Raw genomic sequence first — 15674 nt, 5'->3', positions numbered from 1 at the left:
AGAATAGGTCATGAGTATGACCATTTCTTGAGTGAGAGAGAGATATTACATAAAAACCATTAGAATTAAGCATAAATGGAATTTTATGTAATTCTTTACTAACATTCATTAATTACTTCTATAGCATTATCATTCATCAATTAACTTCAATAGCATTCATCAATTTATGTAATTCTTTACTACCATTCATCAATTAACTTCAATAGCATTCAAAAACCATTCCAATTAAGCTTCTCAAGCTTGAGAGGGGTTGAGAAGAGAAACATTGAGAAATTATAGAAAAGATCAAAATTCACCACTTACTTTACAAATTGCTTGATTCTTTGTTCACGGTAGAGGCCCCCAACCAATCAATTGGTTTAGTATGTTGATGGAGCCTTCAATGGAGATTGAAGAAAGAGGGAAGCTCCAATTTCTTACAAATTGGAGAGAATTTTAGAGAATAGTAAATATTAGCATTATTTCAGCGTAGTTCTAGAATAGTAAAATTTTTCTCCTTTTTTTCAAAGGACTCATGTTCTATTTATAGGAGAGGGAGGCTCTAACCAAAGCTAACTGATTTCTAGAATTTTCCAATTTCAGTTTGATTGAATTTGGACTAGATTTGGACCTAGTTTGGTTCCTTTTTTATTCGGTTTGGTTCCTTTTTGATTTGGTTTGGTTCAAGAGAGAGGAGAGATAAAAATATCACATTATTTTTGAGTTTAAAACTCATTCAAGCATGTGAAATATGCACCTCCTTTAATAGACTCCCCTTCCTTACATATGTGTCAAAATGGAATCATTATACCCAAAATATCTCATATTTTTAATATTGCTCATAGTTTTTTACTAATAAACCTTGTACATTTTCAACTCTTTATCTTATGTGAGCATTTACTCATTTTTGGATACCCAAAATATCTCATATTTTTAATATTGCTCATAGTTTTTTACTAATAAACTTTGTACATAGTCAACTCTTCATCTTATGTGAGTATTGAAGGGACTCCCCTTCCTTACATATGTGTCAAAATGAAATCATTATACCCAAATATCTCATACTATTAAAATTACTCATAGTTTCTTACTAAAAAACTTTGTACATAGTCAACTCTTCATTTTATGTGAACATTTACTCATTTTTGGGTATCTTCTTTTACAAAATTGGATTTATCTCTTTCCCACACATGGGATTGATCCTATTGGCTCATAGGAACCTTAATTGGACCATAATCCAAAGATTTCTGAAAATCTAGATCCTTAGACTAAGGTTCTTTATACCCATTTCCAATTAATTCCAATTGCACATTGGAAAGTTCTTTTTGAATTTCTGTTTCAGGGGAACTTATTTTAATAAGATGAAATAATTTTCTATCCAAAAATGTTAAAAATCTGAATATTCTCTCTCTAGAATATTTTCTCTCTAGGTTAAAATAGTTAGAAACAAGGTCTTTTATATTTCTGAAGAGGGATTTAATTACACGGAAAGATGCTGGACATCTTGAGAGTCTGGAACACCATATTGGGGAATATGGAAATTTCTCACAAGTTTGGGACACGTGGTCAAAAGTTTGGATTAACCATAACTTGAATACCACTAATCCAAAATGAGCGCTTTATAGCTCTTTAGATTCCATTTTTCAAGCGCTTTCCAACGATAGGTCATATGATAGGGTTTTGAGAAACTTACAAACATGTTATCCATGTCTCCTTTTTTAAGTATTCAAAAATGGGAATTGGAAAATTCCCAAATTCACTAATATGGTGTTCTGGGGAGGAATCTTACAACTTTTTTAGAGAGCTTGAGCTCAAGATCTACGTAGACACCCACGTAAGGTCACCAGCACATCACCACGTTAGCATAGTCGTACATGGATATGGCACACACCAAGAACACCGCACGTGTTACCATGCCTTCACAAAACACAGTGCAAGGCACCCAACGAACACATACTGGCGACACCACGGAAGAGAGTGATCTAGGACACGCCCAATGGGATCACCAGAGTCCAACCCTCCCCCCACAGCAATACCAGCGCCGCACACACATGCGGGCCCTTCTAGATGGAGCAAGCGTGTGAAGAAGACCCCACAATGCAGCCACCCCAGAGATCAAGACAGAGAGGCCAATGATGAGCAGTTCGACTGGGTTGGTGAAAACATTCCTACATTGTGCAGCACCATAGGTGGCAAGAGCCTACTACCAGGACAGGGTGCCCTACCTACCCGGGAGGAACTTGATACACAGGTACCATAGCAACAGGAGAAGGAGGATATGCAACTAGCTCGGCACATTTGAGGTGAGTGAGACACGATCTGCAGATCTTAGATGTTAACCTTTTTTTTGAAGCAACTCTTTTGTTTCAAACCCCCCTTTGTAACAAGCCTATCTGGCTTTCATTTGTAACCTTTTGATAAATTAAAATTTTAAGTTTCTCTTACAATGTCTCGGTGTCATCATGTTTGTTTAACATGGAGTGTCTATCATGTGCCAGTTTGTCACCCAAGGCATCAGAAATACTCCTGAAGGACAAAGGAAGTTGTGCCAGAACAGTGTGAATTTGGCCTCTGCAACAACGATGTAGGCTCAAAATTCGCATTGTTCAGGCACTTCTCCCCTAGCCACTCGGGATCAGTTCTGATAATGAAGTTGAGCACACTAATTGTAAGAAACAATAGTTTATAAGATAAAAACACCTTTAATCATGTGTAAAAATATAGTGTTTATCATCCAATACATCACAATTGCTCCTGGAGGACTGGGAAAGTTATGCCAGAGCAGTGCGAATTTAGGCTCTACATCGACGGTGCAGGCTCAAAATTCGCACTGTTCTGGCACTGCTCCCCCAGCCACTCAGGATCATTTTTGATGCATTTATAATGAAGTTGAGCACACTAATTGTGAGAAATAGTAGTTTATAAGATAAAAATACCTTTAATCATGTATAAAAATATAGTGTTTATCATCTAATGCATCAGAATTACTCCTGGAGGACTGGGGAAGCTATGCAAGAACAGTGCGAATTTAGGCTCTACAGCGGCGGTGGAGGCTCAAAATTCGCACTGTTCTAGCACTGTTCCCCCAACCACTCAGGATCATTTCTGATGCATTTATAATGAAGTTGAGCACACTCGGGATCATTTCTGATGCATTTATAATGAAGTTGAGCACATTAATTGTGAGAAATAGTAGTTTATAAGATAAAAACACCTTTAATCATGTGTAAAAATATAGTGTTTATTATCTAATGCATCAAAATTACTCCTAGAGGACTGGGAAAGCTATGCCAGAACAGTGCGAATTTAGGCTCTGTAGCGGCGATGCAGGCTCAAAATTCGCACTGTTCTGGCACTGCTTCCCCAGCCACTCATGATCATTTCTAATGCATTTATAATGAAGTTGAGTACACAAATTATGAGAAACAATAGTTTGTAAGATAAAAACAGCTTTAATCATGTGTAAAAATATAGTGTTTATCATCCAATGCATCAAAATTGCTCTTGGAGGATTGGGGAAGCTATGTAGAACAGTGCGAATTTAGGCTCTGCAGTGACGGTACAGGCTCAAAATTTGCACTGTTCTGGCATTGCTCCCCTAGCCACTCAGGATCATTTCTGATGCATTTATTATGAAGTTTACACTAATTGTGAGAATTAATAGTTTATAAGATAAAAATAGCTTTAATCATGTGTAAAATTACATTATTTGTCATCCAATGCATCAGAATTGCTCCTAGAGGGCTGGGGAAGCTATGCCAGAACAGTGTGAATTTGGACTCTACAGCAACGGTGCAGGCTCAAAATTCGCACTGCTCCCCCAGCCACTCAGAATCATTTTTGATGCATTTATAATCAAGTTGAGTACATTGATTATGAGAAACAGTAATTTACAAGATAATACCTTTAATCATGTGTTAAAATACATTTTTTATCATCCAATGTATTAGAATAACTCCTGAAGGGCTGGGGAAGCTGTGCCAAAACAGTGCAAATTTGGGCTCTACAACAGCGGTGCAGGCTCAAAATTCGCACTGTTCTGGCACTACTTCCCCAGGCTCCCAGGGTCATTTTTGATGCATTCACAAAAACATTGATGGTACAAACTAGAAAAAACAATGATATACTTGATGAAAATAAGTTTACAAAAATTGTATTGTATTCATAATAAGAAATGATACATCATCTTTACAAAAACTTTCTTACAATATTGAGCTTCCTTCTCTTGTTATTGGGCAGAGTGTGCTCAAGGAGTGATTGGGCTATTTCTTTAGGATCCTCTATGCCTATGCTTTTGGCTATACCTATATGAGCAAGAAGCTTACCCCTAAATCCAGAACCAAAAACATTGACGAAGGCAAGGGATTTTTTAATCAAAACTATACATTTAGTGCTCTGTGCCATAGAGGCTACACAAAGCACCTTAGAGAGGGCTTTCAAAAAGAAGAGAGTGAAGGCAGATTGAGGGATGTAGTCCCTGTGGATAATGGCGATGCCATCCACAGGAAGTCGACCAAGATAGTGCGCCAACGCAGCATCATGTCCATGGACCTTGGCTTGGTCTCTGTCGGCCGCCTCTCCCAACAAATGCGTCAATTTCAACCACCCTCTACAATCAAAGGAAAAATTAAAATATTTTCCTATACATAATTACAAATGTTTCTAGGTTGTAAAAGGTCAATTATTACCTCTTGCTCAATGTCTTCTTTTGCCAAAGTGCTGCTGGTGGGCGGTGAGGTCAATCGAGGACTTAGCCTCATTCTTTTTTGGTGCTTTGGTCTCCTCCATTACTCCAGCACAGCAAGGGTATCCTTTTCAGCCTCTAGCTTATCTTGTAAGGTTGTGAATTCCTCCTCTGGAACTAGGGCTTGCTCCGCGGTCTTAACCACAGTTTCCTTGACCAAAGCAACTATCTCTGCAATAGACTCTGCAAGGGGTAATATAGCACTATCTAGGTGAGGACTGAGGTTGGACGTATCAAGGTCCACCTCACATCGCGTGCATATAATGCCCAAGCATTCATCCATTCTCAAGCCAGCTGTCTTTTCAAGGTCATGAAGAAATAAGTATTCTTCACCTTCCACCACAATGGTGCTTAAGAGATTGATCTCAAGCTCTGGCAGCACCTTGCTCTCCTCGTGTGGTGGGAAAGATGGCCCCGCATCTTCTACTACAGTGGACTGTTTAGCAGATTGTGCACCCTCTGGAAAGTGCTCTGATGCAAGCTGCTCTTCTACACCAGCACTCGTTCCTACTATCTTCACTTCCTTGTCATCCCTCAAATACCTTGCCAACTCCAATGCAGGCATCTCTACCTCCTCATCCGAATCCTCATCATCACTGATGAGGAACGCAAAAGTGGCAAGCCATGAGAGGAAACTAGTTCCTAAATTGCCCTTCCCCAACCTCTTCACCTCCTGCTTATTGAAGGTACAGTAAGCTCCTGCGGGGATGTAGATGTCGATGATGCGTTCAAGGCGCTGGATGTAGGGGCGGGCATATTGTTGAATGTACTTAAGCAGCTCAACAGGCACCCATCGATCATTGGGGCAATGGGGAAAGGAGATGGAGTGGGGAGCCAAGTATTGCTCCATGTATGCAATCTGCGTCTCATAATGTTGGGACGCAAGGGCGAGCGACTTTTCAAAGTCGACTTCACGAGAGAACATGACAAAGAGCTCGCTCTTGCCCACGGGGTGGTGGAGAGGAACTCACAGAAGTTGTCAAAGTGGGTAGCCATGTCAATGCAAAGAGACAGTGTGAGCTCGTGCTTGGTTTCTATCGCGTGAAAATGAGAAAAAAGGGACCTTTGGCTATTTATAGTTAAAATTTAAAGTTTGGCCTTTTCACACTAGACCGCTAGACAAAAAAATTACAGTTTGCAAAAATATTAAGATTTCAATTAAATAAAGATTGGTTAAAAAAGAGCCTGCTACAAAATTACAAGCATGTTATCTAATCTAAAATTGTTATAATGTCTTCATTTTTTGCCCCTCTTGTGACATTTACTTCATGTTGATCTCCATCTCCTTGTTGACTTGAAAGCTTGTCATTGCCTTCACCTCGATCCTGAAACTCTTGCCCCTCACATGCATCAAAACAGAGGCTATTTTCCCATATGCTCGGTTCATCTTCAAGCTCTTCCACATGCCTACTATGTGTTGGTAGGGCTATGCACTGCTGAAAATTCAAGGTCCCCCATTTGCCATGATTCTGAGACCATTGTTGTCCCCTCCTTATGCTTCCCAATATGTTAAAATATAGAAAGTGGTACAATAACCAGAAAGTGTAAGGGTTAACTCTAGACATGCAATGGAATCAGATATGCCTTTCTTCTCATCAACTTGAAACTTGACTCTTTCACATTATCAAAGCCCATGATGCTAAAGTGTTGACACAGGTCTGTTAGGCTCCAATGCTTGCTTGCTGCCACTCGCTCAATCCATCCATTTTGCATCATCACAGCTACCTCAATAGGCATAATTTCTTCTTCTGAGGCTTGAAGTGGGATCCATGTCCTGTGCTTTTGCATCCATCTTTGGTAGTGCAGACGCATGTACAAAGTAGAGCGTGCCTTCAAGAACCTGAAAGACATTGTAGAATCTACTACATTGCACTTGTACACATCACCTTGATGTGACCCCTCATTAACCTCCCAACCCTCTCCTAGTAATCCTTGAATGAGGTCAGACAGTACCTCCTTACAAATATACATTATTTTTGTTTGGTGCATTGGCATGGAATTGAACATGTGCACAAAAACATGTAAAGGACAAAACCAATTTAGCCCTACTGACCTAGATGCCTTTGAAACTTGAGTGATGTCTTGATATCACTTACCATCTTAAACTTTAAGCATAAGATGGTCCAAGCATCAAGTTTGGGCCATTCGGGATTGTTAAGAGGGGGGTTGGGGATCTCTTCTAGCTTGCCAAATAAACCTGGTTTTTTATCTACAAAATATGAGTGAGAAAAGAAAAAGATATTGTTCTGTACAAGATCACTTGGGCTTTGGGCCATTCGGTGCCAAATAAACCTGGTTTTTTATCTACAAAATATGAGTGAGAAAAGAAAAAGATATTGTTCTATACAAGATCACTTGGGCTTTGAGATACAAACATTGTCTCTCCAATGGATGCATGCATAGCATAGAAAACTCCATGAGGCTTTGGAGTGGTTGTTCCTCCTCAACATAATTAGAGGGAAAAATATCTGCAGAGAGACATAAGAAAATGGAGAATCATAAGAAAATTTGAAACAAAAAATCTAATATTAGCATGTTGTTAAAGCTGTGTTTATGTTACACTGACAATTTGAAGGAAACCTTGGTCGTTGGCCTTGAATGTACAGGTCTCCAAGGGTATACACATGTTGCACTATGGCAACCAATCCTTCCTTCTTAGTATGCTTGAAGCCTTGTAGCCGCCCCTTCCAATGATGTAGCATGTTCCCCAGTTGACGCACTCGTCGATGTGGTCCCTTAGAGCTTGGCTACATGTAGACCCAAGCCCCAACCTTGAATCTTGTTGGAACCCAAACTCCATTCTCATCTCTTGTGTAATGCAGCATAAGCTCTTCCACCTTCTTCCTAGGTCTTCTCACATTACTGGTGGTAATGGTGGTAAGAAAAGAGAAGAAGGAAAAAGAAAATCTTGTTTTACAACAGAAGAGTGGAGAGGAGAGAAAGTTCAGGGTTTTCAGTGCAGCAATGGAAAGCTTAAAAGAGGGTTAGAGTTTGAGAATAGGCTTCCTCAACCTAGAGTAGACTAAAGAGGGATAAAGTTTCTGCAGCAATGGAGAGGGAGGGAGCTTGAGAGAGAGAGAGAGAGAGAGAGAGAGAGAGGGAGGGAGGGAGATTGAGAGGGAGGGAGCTTGAGAAGGAGGGAGAGCTTGAGAGGGATGGAGTTTCTGCAGCAATGGAGAGCTTAGAAAAGGAAGAAAGAGGGAGAGGGAGCTTGAGACTGGGGGAGCTTGACAAAGAGGGAGAGCTTGAGAGGTATGGAGTTTCTGCAGCAATGGAGAGCTTAGAAGAGGAAGAAAGAGGTTCAAAATGAGCTTTCCAAACCTAGAGTATGTTGGGGGGAAGTTTGAGAGGGAAAACACACTTTTGGGAAAAAAAATAATTTTTTTTAATTTTTAGGGTTTTTCATCTGCGCGATTCTAGGTGGGGGGACCTCTAAGTTTGGGCCCAAGAGGTAGGGGACAAGAGTAGTAATTAGGCCCCATTAGCAAACCAAAGCCTAGGCCCCCTAGGGTCAAAGAAGTCAAAAATGTGCACCCAGCCCTCTTCCTATTGGTCCATTCCTAATCAAAAGTTAATCCAAGAGGCCCTCTTTGGGTCCAAAACATTCCTAATGAGCCCTTCAAAAAGAAGCTCTCGAATCATGAGGCACAACCAAGAGGAGGTGAAGGTGGTGCTAGTTATCTCTCAACAATGCTAATAAGCACCCACTCTGTCACACCCACTTTACCTTCAAAGCCTTGGCAACCCTCGCTTCTCTTAGCCCCTTGGCAACCCTCGCTTCTCTTAGCCCCTTGGCAAACCACTTTACCTTGAAGTATGCAATGCTTAGCTTTTTTAAAGGGCCCTAAAAAATGAGCAAAGGGGGCTCTCGGGGGAGAGGCCGCGATATCGCGGCCTCCCGGGAGCCCCCTTTGCTCGTTTTTTAGGGCCCTTCAAAGAGGCTTATATAGGATTGATGAAAAATATTAGGGCATAATTGAGGCATTGTTCAGGCCCTTTGAAGGGCAAAACACTGAAGGCTTTTTTTGTATGTAATTCTTTTCTACAGAGATGGATATGGGCGAAAGTACAACTCTTCCTTTAAAGACTAGAGGGAGGGGCAAATACAAAGCCTCAACACCTCCAAAGAAGATTGGGAGAAGGAGAAAGCCTCCAATTCGTACAGACACTGAGGAGGGTGATCATGGTGGGGATAGATCCGAGATGGAGGCTCCTACAGGCACAGAGGACACATCTGTAGATGTCCATGATTTAGATGGAGGTGGAGATGAGACACACTCTTTCATTGAGGACATTAGCTTGGATCTTGTGGGAGGGGGTGACATCATTTCTAGATGTAGGCTACTCAGTTCAGATGAGTGCCCTAGAATCCCCTTGTGTAGACTAATTACCTATGCTAGAGTAAGGGAATTGAGAAGTGATGTTGTTGCACTTAAGAATGCGTTCCAGTATGAGGGATACCTCCCAGAAAAGGGTGCATTTATAATTTCTATCTGCAAAAAGTTACACCAGTACACTCAGGGAGTCTTGGTCACCCATGTGGAGGGAGGTGGATGAACTATTCGAGAAGGAGTAAGAAGTTAAGCTGGAGTTCCCTTACCTTTCTAGGAAGATGTTCTATGTGTGGGAGCGCAACCATAGAACCATGGCTTGGATGTCCATGATTGCAGAGTCATATACAGAGAGACTCGAGCACGCCATATTCGGGTCATGTGCACTTTGATAGACCCACGGAATACAAGTTAAATTGCGCTGCTTACAGGGTTACAGAGGATGAACTCGTAAGCCTTTTTCTCTTTTTCCTTTCTTGTTTATGTCTACTTTAATTTTGATTCATTTAATTTTGAAAATTTATGTTTGTAGATTGAATGAGCATGCGGTTATCAAACCAAGCTTGAGGGATGTACTCACGAATGCTAATAACATTTGTGAGTGCGACGCTCAAGTTTTCATGAGCTCCCTGACTCCCCAAGAGCGTCAGGTCATAAACAATACAAGAACCAGGGAGGTGAAAGGAATTGTAGGCTGACACCCTTTAAGTAGAGGGTACTTAGCAAGGCTTGTATTTCAGGTGAGAGCAACGTCCCTTTTCTTGCCTCTTGTTTGTTTGGGATATTGACTCGTATTTTTTGGAGGTACATTCTATTTGCTTTGTCAATGTGTTGCAGGTTGAATTTAATGCAGACATCAAGAAAGCACTAGAGAGGATAAAGGCTACAGTTCCCGTGTGGAGGAGAGAGCAGCTGCAGAGAAGAAGGAGATTGATGCAGTGCAACGAAAATATCTGATCGGATGGGCAGGGTATAGTATCTACACATTCATAAGTGGTGTTGAGTGTGAGAAGTATGAGTCTTCTTACTATTGAGTTAATGTTATGTAGGTCTTAAATTACCTTGATCCACAACTTGGAGATGTCTGGAAATTGAAATTATTTTCCTTGAATTTTGAGACTGCAGATAAGGTCATCACTCTAGAGAAAATTAAGTGCATTGCACTTGCTCTCCTTGAGGTGGAGAAAAAAATTCAGTATCTCTCTTTGTTGGAGGCTAGTGCTATCATGAGGAATATGTATTACATGCCTTCAACAAATATTCCTTACAGAGGGTGAGCTTTGTATTTGGTGTCTTTGTTTTGCATTGAAAATATTGTTTGTGTTAAATTCAATCTTCTGTTGCATTTTTTTGTTGCAACTAAAGGTGGTTGGCTAGAGAGATTTTTTTGAAAACGATAGAAAATCACGCCCTTGCAATGCTTGAGGAGCTCAAGATTGTAGCAAATATAGGGCGGTTGTTTACGCTACCTTTTCAAACTACACTCCAAACTACACTCTCACTCAGTATTATGAGGACATCAAAAGTTGGAGGGGAGAAAGTATATGCTCACCTCTCTGAAGATAAGAGAGAGTAGTGAACTGAGAGGTGTTGGGAAGGCTAAGAATTTACTTGCCAGGAATATAGAGCTCGATCGGGCAGCACATAGGGTTGTCTTTAGGTAAGCACTTCATTCATTCTTTTTGCTAATGTCCATTTTTCATTATCATTGTGCCATGCATAAATTTAATAGTTTCTTTTGGTTGGAATGACCTAGATATCTCACGTACTTGAAGAGTGAAGGCAAGATTGAGACCTTCCTCGACATTGCAACAAGGGGTGGACAAAGATTTCAACCCCTGCAACATCCATGTATCCAGTCTCCATGCATGGCCGCTCCCAGTGGGAGTTGGCCAATTGCCCTTGGTGGTTGGATTTTTCTGGTAGAAATGTACTGACACGAGAGCTTGATCTCTATAAACAGTATTCTACCACCAAGAAGACCAATGATCCTCCCAAGGGTTAAGATACTCCCAGAAGGTCGAGATCACGGAACCAAGGATAAGGACTACAAAGAAGGTTGGTTTTTGTTCAGTGTTTGCAACATGCTACATGGAGTGCAATATACCAAAAGAAGTATGATTATATGGTGTTTAACCTTTCTTTTTTGTTCTTGCTGATAGTGGTGGATGTGGAGCGGACACCATCTCCACCACCTGGGGATTCCACTCTTGATATTCATGATGGTGGTGATTATAATTTAACTACTCATTTTATGTCATGAGATTCAAATTGGATGTGATATGGATAGGTAGTTTGGTAGATACATATGTTTATTGATGGATTGTTGTGAATATTTCATTAAATTCAATCATTGGGTTTTTAATCAGCTAAAAGGATAGTGAAAGTTGTCACTCCCTTTATCTATTATTCACCACTCTCACCGGATAGGACATTGGGTCATGGAGGTTTGGCCACATTTGGATGCTCAGTAGGCAACTATATCTCCATGGGTCAGGACTTTTCTCATGGCAAAAAAAATGACATGTATGCCAGGATACATGACTTTTTTTGCTAGCATGTGACCCTACCAGGGAGTACAAGAAGAAGAGAGTAGTTCGATGGGCAGCAGATTTCATTTTCTTGGACTTTTCAACTAGGGAGAAGTTGGGTGTCGGCTTTCCATTGCCTCCTTGGAACTTGCTTTCAAAGAACCATGTCAAATACGGTTTAGTCACAACCGCTTCTAGTTTGGGAGATAGTGGATGACTTGCCATGCTTTGCTCCATTGCAGGTAATATAGGATATTCACATGCTAATTGATAAGTGTATGCCTCTTTTCTTGGTTTATATGATGATCTTAAATACTGTGCTACATTGCCACGTCCTTGCTTGACATGGATCGAGTGGTATGTCAAAGTCCAAGACCTGCACGTGATGAGAAGAGTGGTGGTGTTGGACAAGAACAAGTATGGCTTTGTTAAACATTATGGGGAGGACATGCCGGTATGTACATCCGCTTCATGTCTATTATTGAAAATGGTTTCTATTGGAATAGATTTTAGTGTTACATGAAGTTTCTGCTCTTGTGCAGCTTCGTACTTCTATGTTGGTGTTTGCATGTCACAGTGGAGCCACGCCGCCCATATTCATGGCCGAGAGCGAGCGATGACATGTGGACCCACTACATGCTAGAGGCCCAGCGGACTCATGGGCTCTCATCTACGTGTGCACCATTTCAAGGTGCTAGAAGCGCACTAGAGCGCTCGTGTGGTTTTGTTTCTATGATTTTGAGTTTGTGGACCCACTACATGCTCGAGACGCAGCGGACTCATGGGCTCTCATCTACGAGGGCACCATTTCAGGGTGCTAGGAGCGCACTAGAGCGCTTGTGTGGTTTTGTTTCTATGATTTTGAGTTTGCTATGTGTGTCGAGAGATCTAGTCCTGGAGATAGGTTGCGGCACAAGCCCTCTCATGAGGTCATGCCAAGCTAGTGGTAGATCTTGTTATTCATTTAATGTGGATGCACTCATAATTGAAACGCATGTGTTACCACTAGTGCAAGCATCCGTTGGCAAGAGAACTCATAGGGATGACAAAGAGATTGGGAAGGATGATTATTCAACAAATCCCACTTCTAATCCCTTTGATGACTAGTGAGACACTTTACTTTCATTTTGCAGTACTACGTACATTGTCTAGTGACACTTTATTTATGGTGAATTAAAAAATGACTTGTTATGGCATATTTTTCCTTAAACCCAGATGTTTGATTTTCCTTGTGATTGTGGTATAAGAGAATGATTGAGTTAACATCATTATATTCTTGGTCATTGTATTCCTCGCTTCCTAATATGAACTTATTCTTCTTTGAATTTTGTCGCTTTTAGTGTTTTGCCTACATATGCGAAAAGAATGACTACAGCCATGGTGAGAGACAAGCGATATGATCAACAGAGCAAGGAACATTCACGCATTCATAGTCTACGAGTGGATGACTAGTGTGAAGATAACGGTTGAGGTGTTTTAAAGATGTTTGAATCTTTTGGAATATTGAGTACATGGAATATTGAGCTAGAACTAGCATGCAGTGTTATTATATTGAGAACATGGAATATAGAGTACAAGGTCTATCCCATAATGACTTGCTTTTGTTCATTTTGAGAATTAATCTTTATTGAATACGTATTCAAAACTTCCATGAGTGAATGGAAAGGACCAATGATCATCCTATGTTTTTGTTTATGTGAAGACAATATGTAAAAATCAATTGTGAATAGAGTTTTACACAACGTTTCTCAAAAGCATCACTCGAACTCTAGGCTCGCTTGAACGCAATCGCTCGATGTTTCGACTTATTCTGGTGGATCATCCTATGTTTTTGTTTATGTGAAGACAATATGTAAAAATCAATTGCGAATAGAGTTTTACACAACGTGCATCACTCTAACTCTAGGCTCGCTTGAACACAGTCGCTCGATCAACTTACTCTGGTGTTCATAGGAGGAAAAAATGTGTGTTAACACACACACACAAGAAGGATGTTTGACTTTATTTCCACCCAATGCAAAATCTTCAATAATTGAGTGCTTTTCCTTTGTGTAAGAAGTATCTTTCAATCATTGCCACAAAACTCATACAACCCATTATGATTTTTGTAAGCTTAACAGGTGCCTTGTAAGACTCATGTGAGAACTTAACTCCATTTTTCAAAAAATGTAGAAGTGATTATGATGAGATCTTAGAATATATTGACATCGGATCGCAACCATTTTTAAAAATTTATCATGTTTTATGGTTAACAAGCTCTAATGATCGGTATATCGTGCTCATCATCTTTCACAGTTCTCAATTAAAGAATAGCAATGAAATAACCCTCTAATGAAAAAGATTGATTTGTAACTTCAACCTTCACTGCCATTAAATAAACTACTACAGCTACTACAGTTCACTAGCCTACTACCTTCAATGATATTGGTGAGATATCTCCTTTACACGTCCTCAAAGGCAGGGCAAACTTTTTTGTATAGAGTAAGAGAACCAGAAAAACTATTCTATGAAAATTGACCAGCAGATACATACAGCAGGTGGCTGTGAAAAGCACTAATGCACACTCACTCATGAACATCTGCTGTAGCTAGGGAGGAAGCAGCAGTCGCTGTTACTATGGCATCTACTATGTCTTGCTTCCCTCTGCTGACAGCCTCATCCAATGGTGTTCGGTCATACCTGTCTCATCTCAAGAATTACATGCCAAATCACTTATCCGTTTTTGTAATATTTATTGGGCAATTGAATGATACTCATTAATCGGACAATTAGTAGAACAGCTAATTCAGAACAAAAGTTTGCCACACTCGTTAATTTGCAACACCCTTTCCTGCTCTCTATCCTTCATCTGCATCACCATTGCATACTAACAAAGAAAAACCAAGAGGAGAGGTGGGACATAGAATGCAGCCTTGGGCAACACTTGGTGCCTTTTCTCTATCTATGTCTACATGATGTGGACACAGTATGTACATGATGATGACACAATTTTCTGCCATTGGGTGGCTTCAAGGCCTTTTGAACATGCAGAGCCAACATAGTACGCAGCATCAAGTGACTTGGTTGGTTAGGCTCTTTTTTCAACACAAATTGTTACATGCCCTGTAATGACGGGGTTCCCCTAAGGATCCAGTTAGGGGGGCATTTGGGAGTCCTATGGAAAGCCAAGTGTACAGTGGTTCAAAGGCCACCTTGCCAAGGCGGTGAATCATGAAGGTACATAGGAATTCACACGAGGATCTCTCTGATGCATGGTTCAAAGGTGGTGAATCATGAAGGTACACAGGAATTCACACGATGATCTCTCTGATGCATGGTTGGGTGGTTTTGATCAAGAAAGCACCTGAAGATCCGGGCCATCCTCTCATCAGATCCAAATCCGGGATGTACTCCAATGCCATAGACTGGTGCCGCCATAGGGAAAGGACATTGTTTCCTTGTATGCCGTAACAGAGGAAAATGATCCATGATGAGCCCCACTAATTTCACTGACCTTATTGCTCATTGTGCAATATAGGACCCGCACAGTGCATGGGAATATTTTCATTGTCTTTTTTATGTTTATGATCTCAGCTTACACATGGAATATATGTAGCACTTTTCATCTCATAGAACCATTGGGTTTTTAGCAGGCGTTAATAAAACTGTTCTTTCTCTCTCCTCGGGACTTGCTTCAGAAATATAGACAGGCAACCCCACACGTGGTGGATATTGAGGCCAGGTACACAGTCCATGAGGAGGACACATTATGAGCCCATAACATGAGGTTCTTCAGCTGACTACTTTATCATACACAGGAACTATGTAGTACATTGACCCTGTCTATCCTTTCGGCAACTAGTCTTTTACTTTTTTCATGTTGTCTTAACAACCAATTTACTCGTGGATCACATGTAACAACATTTTGGTCTCATTGTGACACGCCTTACCTGCACGTACACATGGTTGGCCTGTAAGAGCCAAGCAGCAGCCCAAATGTAGGTGCAGCCTGTGGGCAGGTGCAAGTGCCACATGGCAAGTGATGATGTGGTAGGTCGTGAACACGCCGACCACCATCACACGCATGTTGGAAAATCATTATAATCATCT

At 40.7% G+C, this 15674-nt stretch overlaps 1 protein-coding gene across 5 annotated transcripts in view; it reads right to left on the bottom strand.

The window, feature by feature from the left end:
* Positions 1–13930: 13930 nt before the first annotated feature.
* LOC147632562 (uncharacterized) overlaps positions 13931–15674 on the bottom strand; it is a 51771-nt gene continuing 50027 nt past the window's right edge. For all 5 annotated transcript variants that reach the window (XM_086807337.1, XM_086807338.1, XM_086807339.1 and 2 more), the window contains one exon: positions 13931–14264. In XM_086807337.1, coding sequence (XP_086663463.1) covers positions 14150–14264 — 115 coding nt within the window. In that variant the 3' untranslated portion in view covers positions 13931–14149. The remainder of the gene's footprint in view (positions 14265–15674) is intronic.

The sequence above is a fragment of the Cibotium barometz genome, chromosome 13 (genome assembly GCF_041138505.1).
Source record: "Cibotium barometz isolate CiBa-2024 chromosome 13, ASM4113850v1, whole genome shotgun sequence".
NCBI classification, from domain to species: Eukaryota; Viridiplantae; Streptophyta; class Polypodiopsida; order Cyatheales; family Cibotiaceae; genus Cibotium; species Cibotium barometz.
This window is presented reverse-complemented; position numbering and strand designations above follow the sequence as displayed.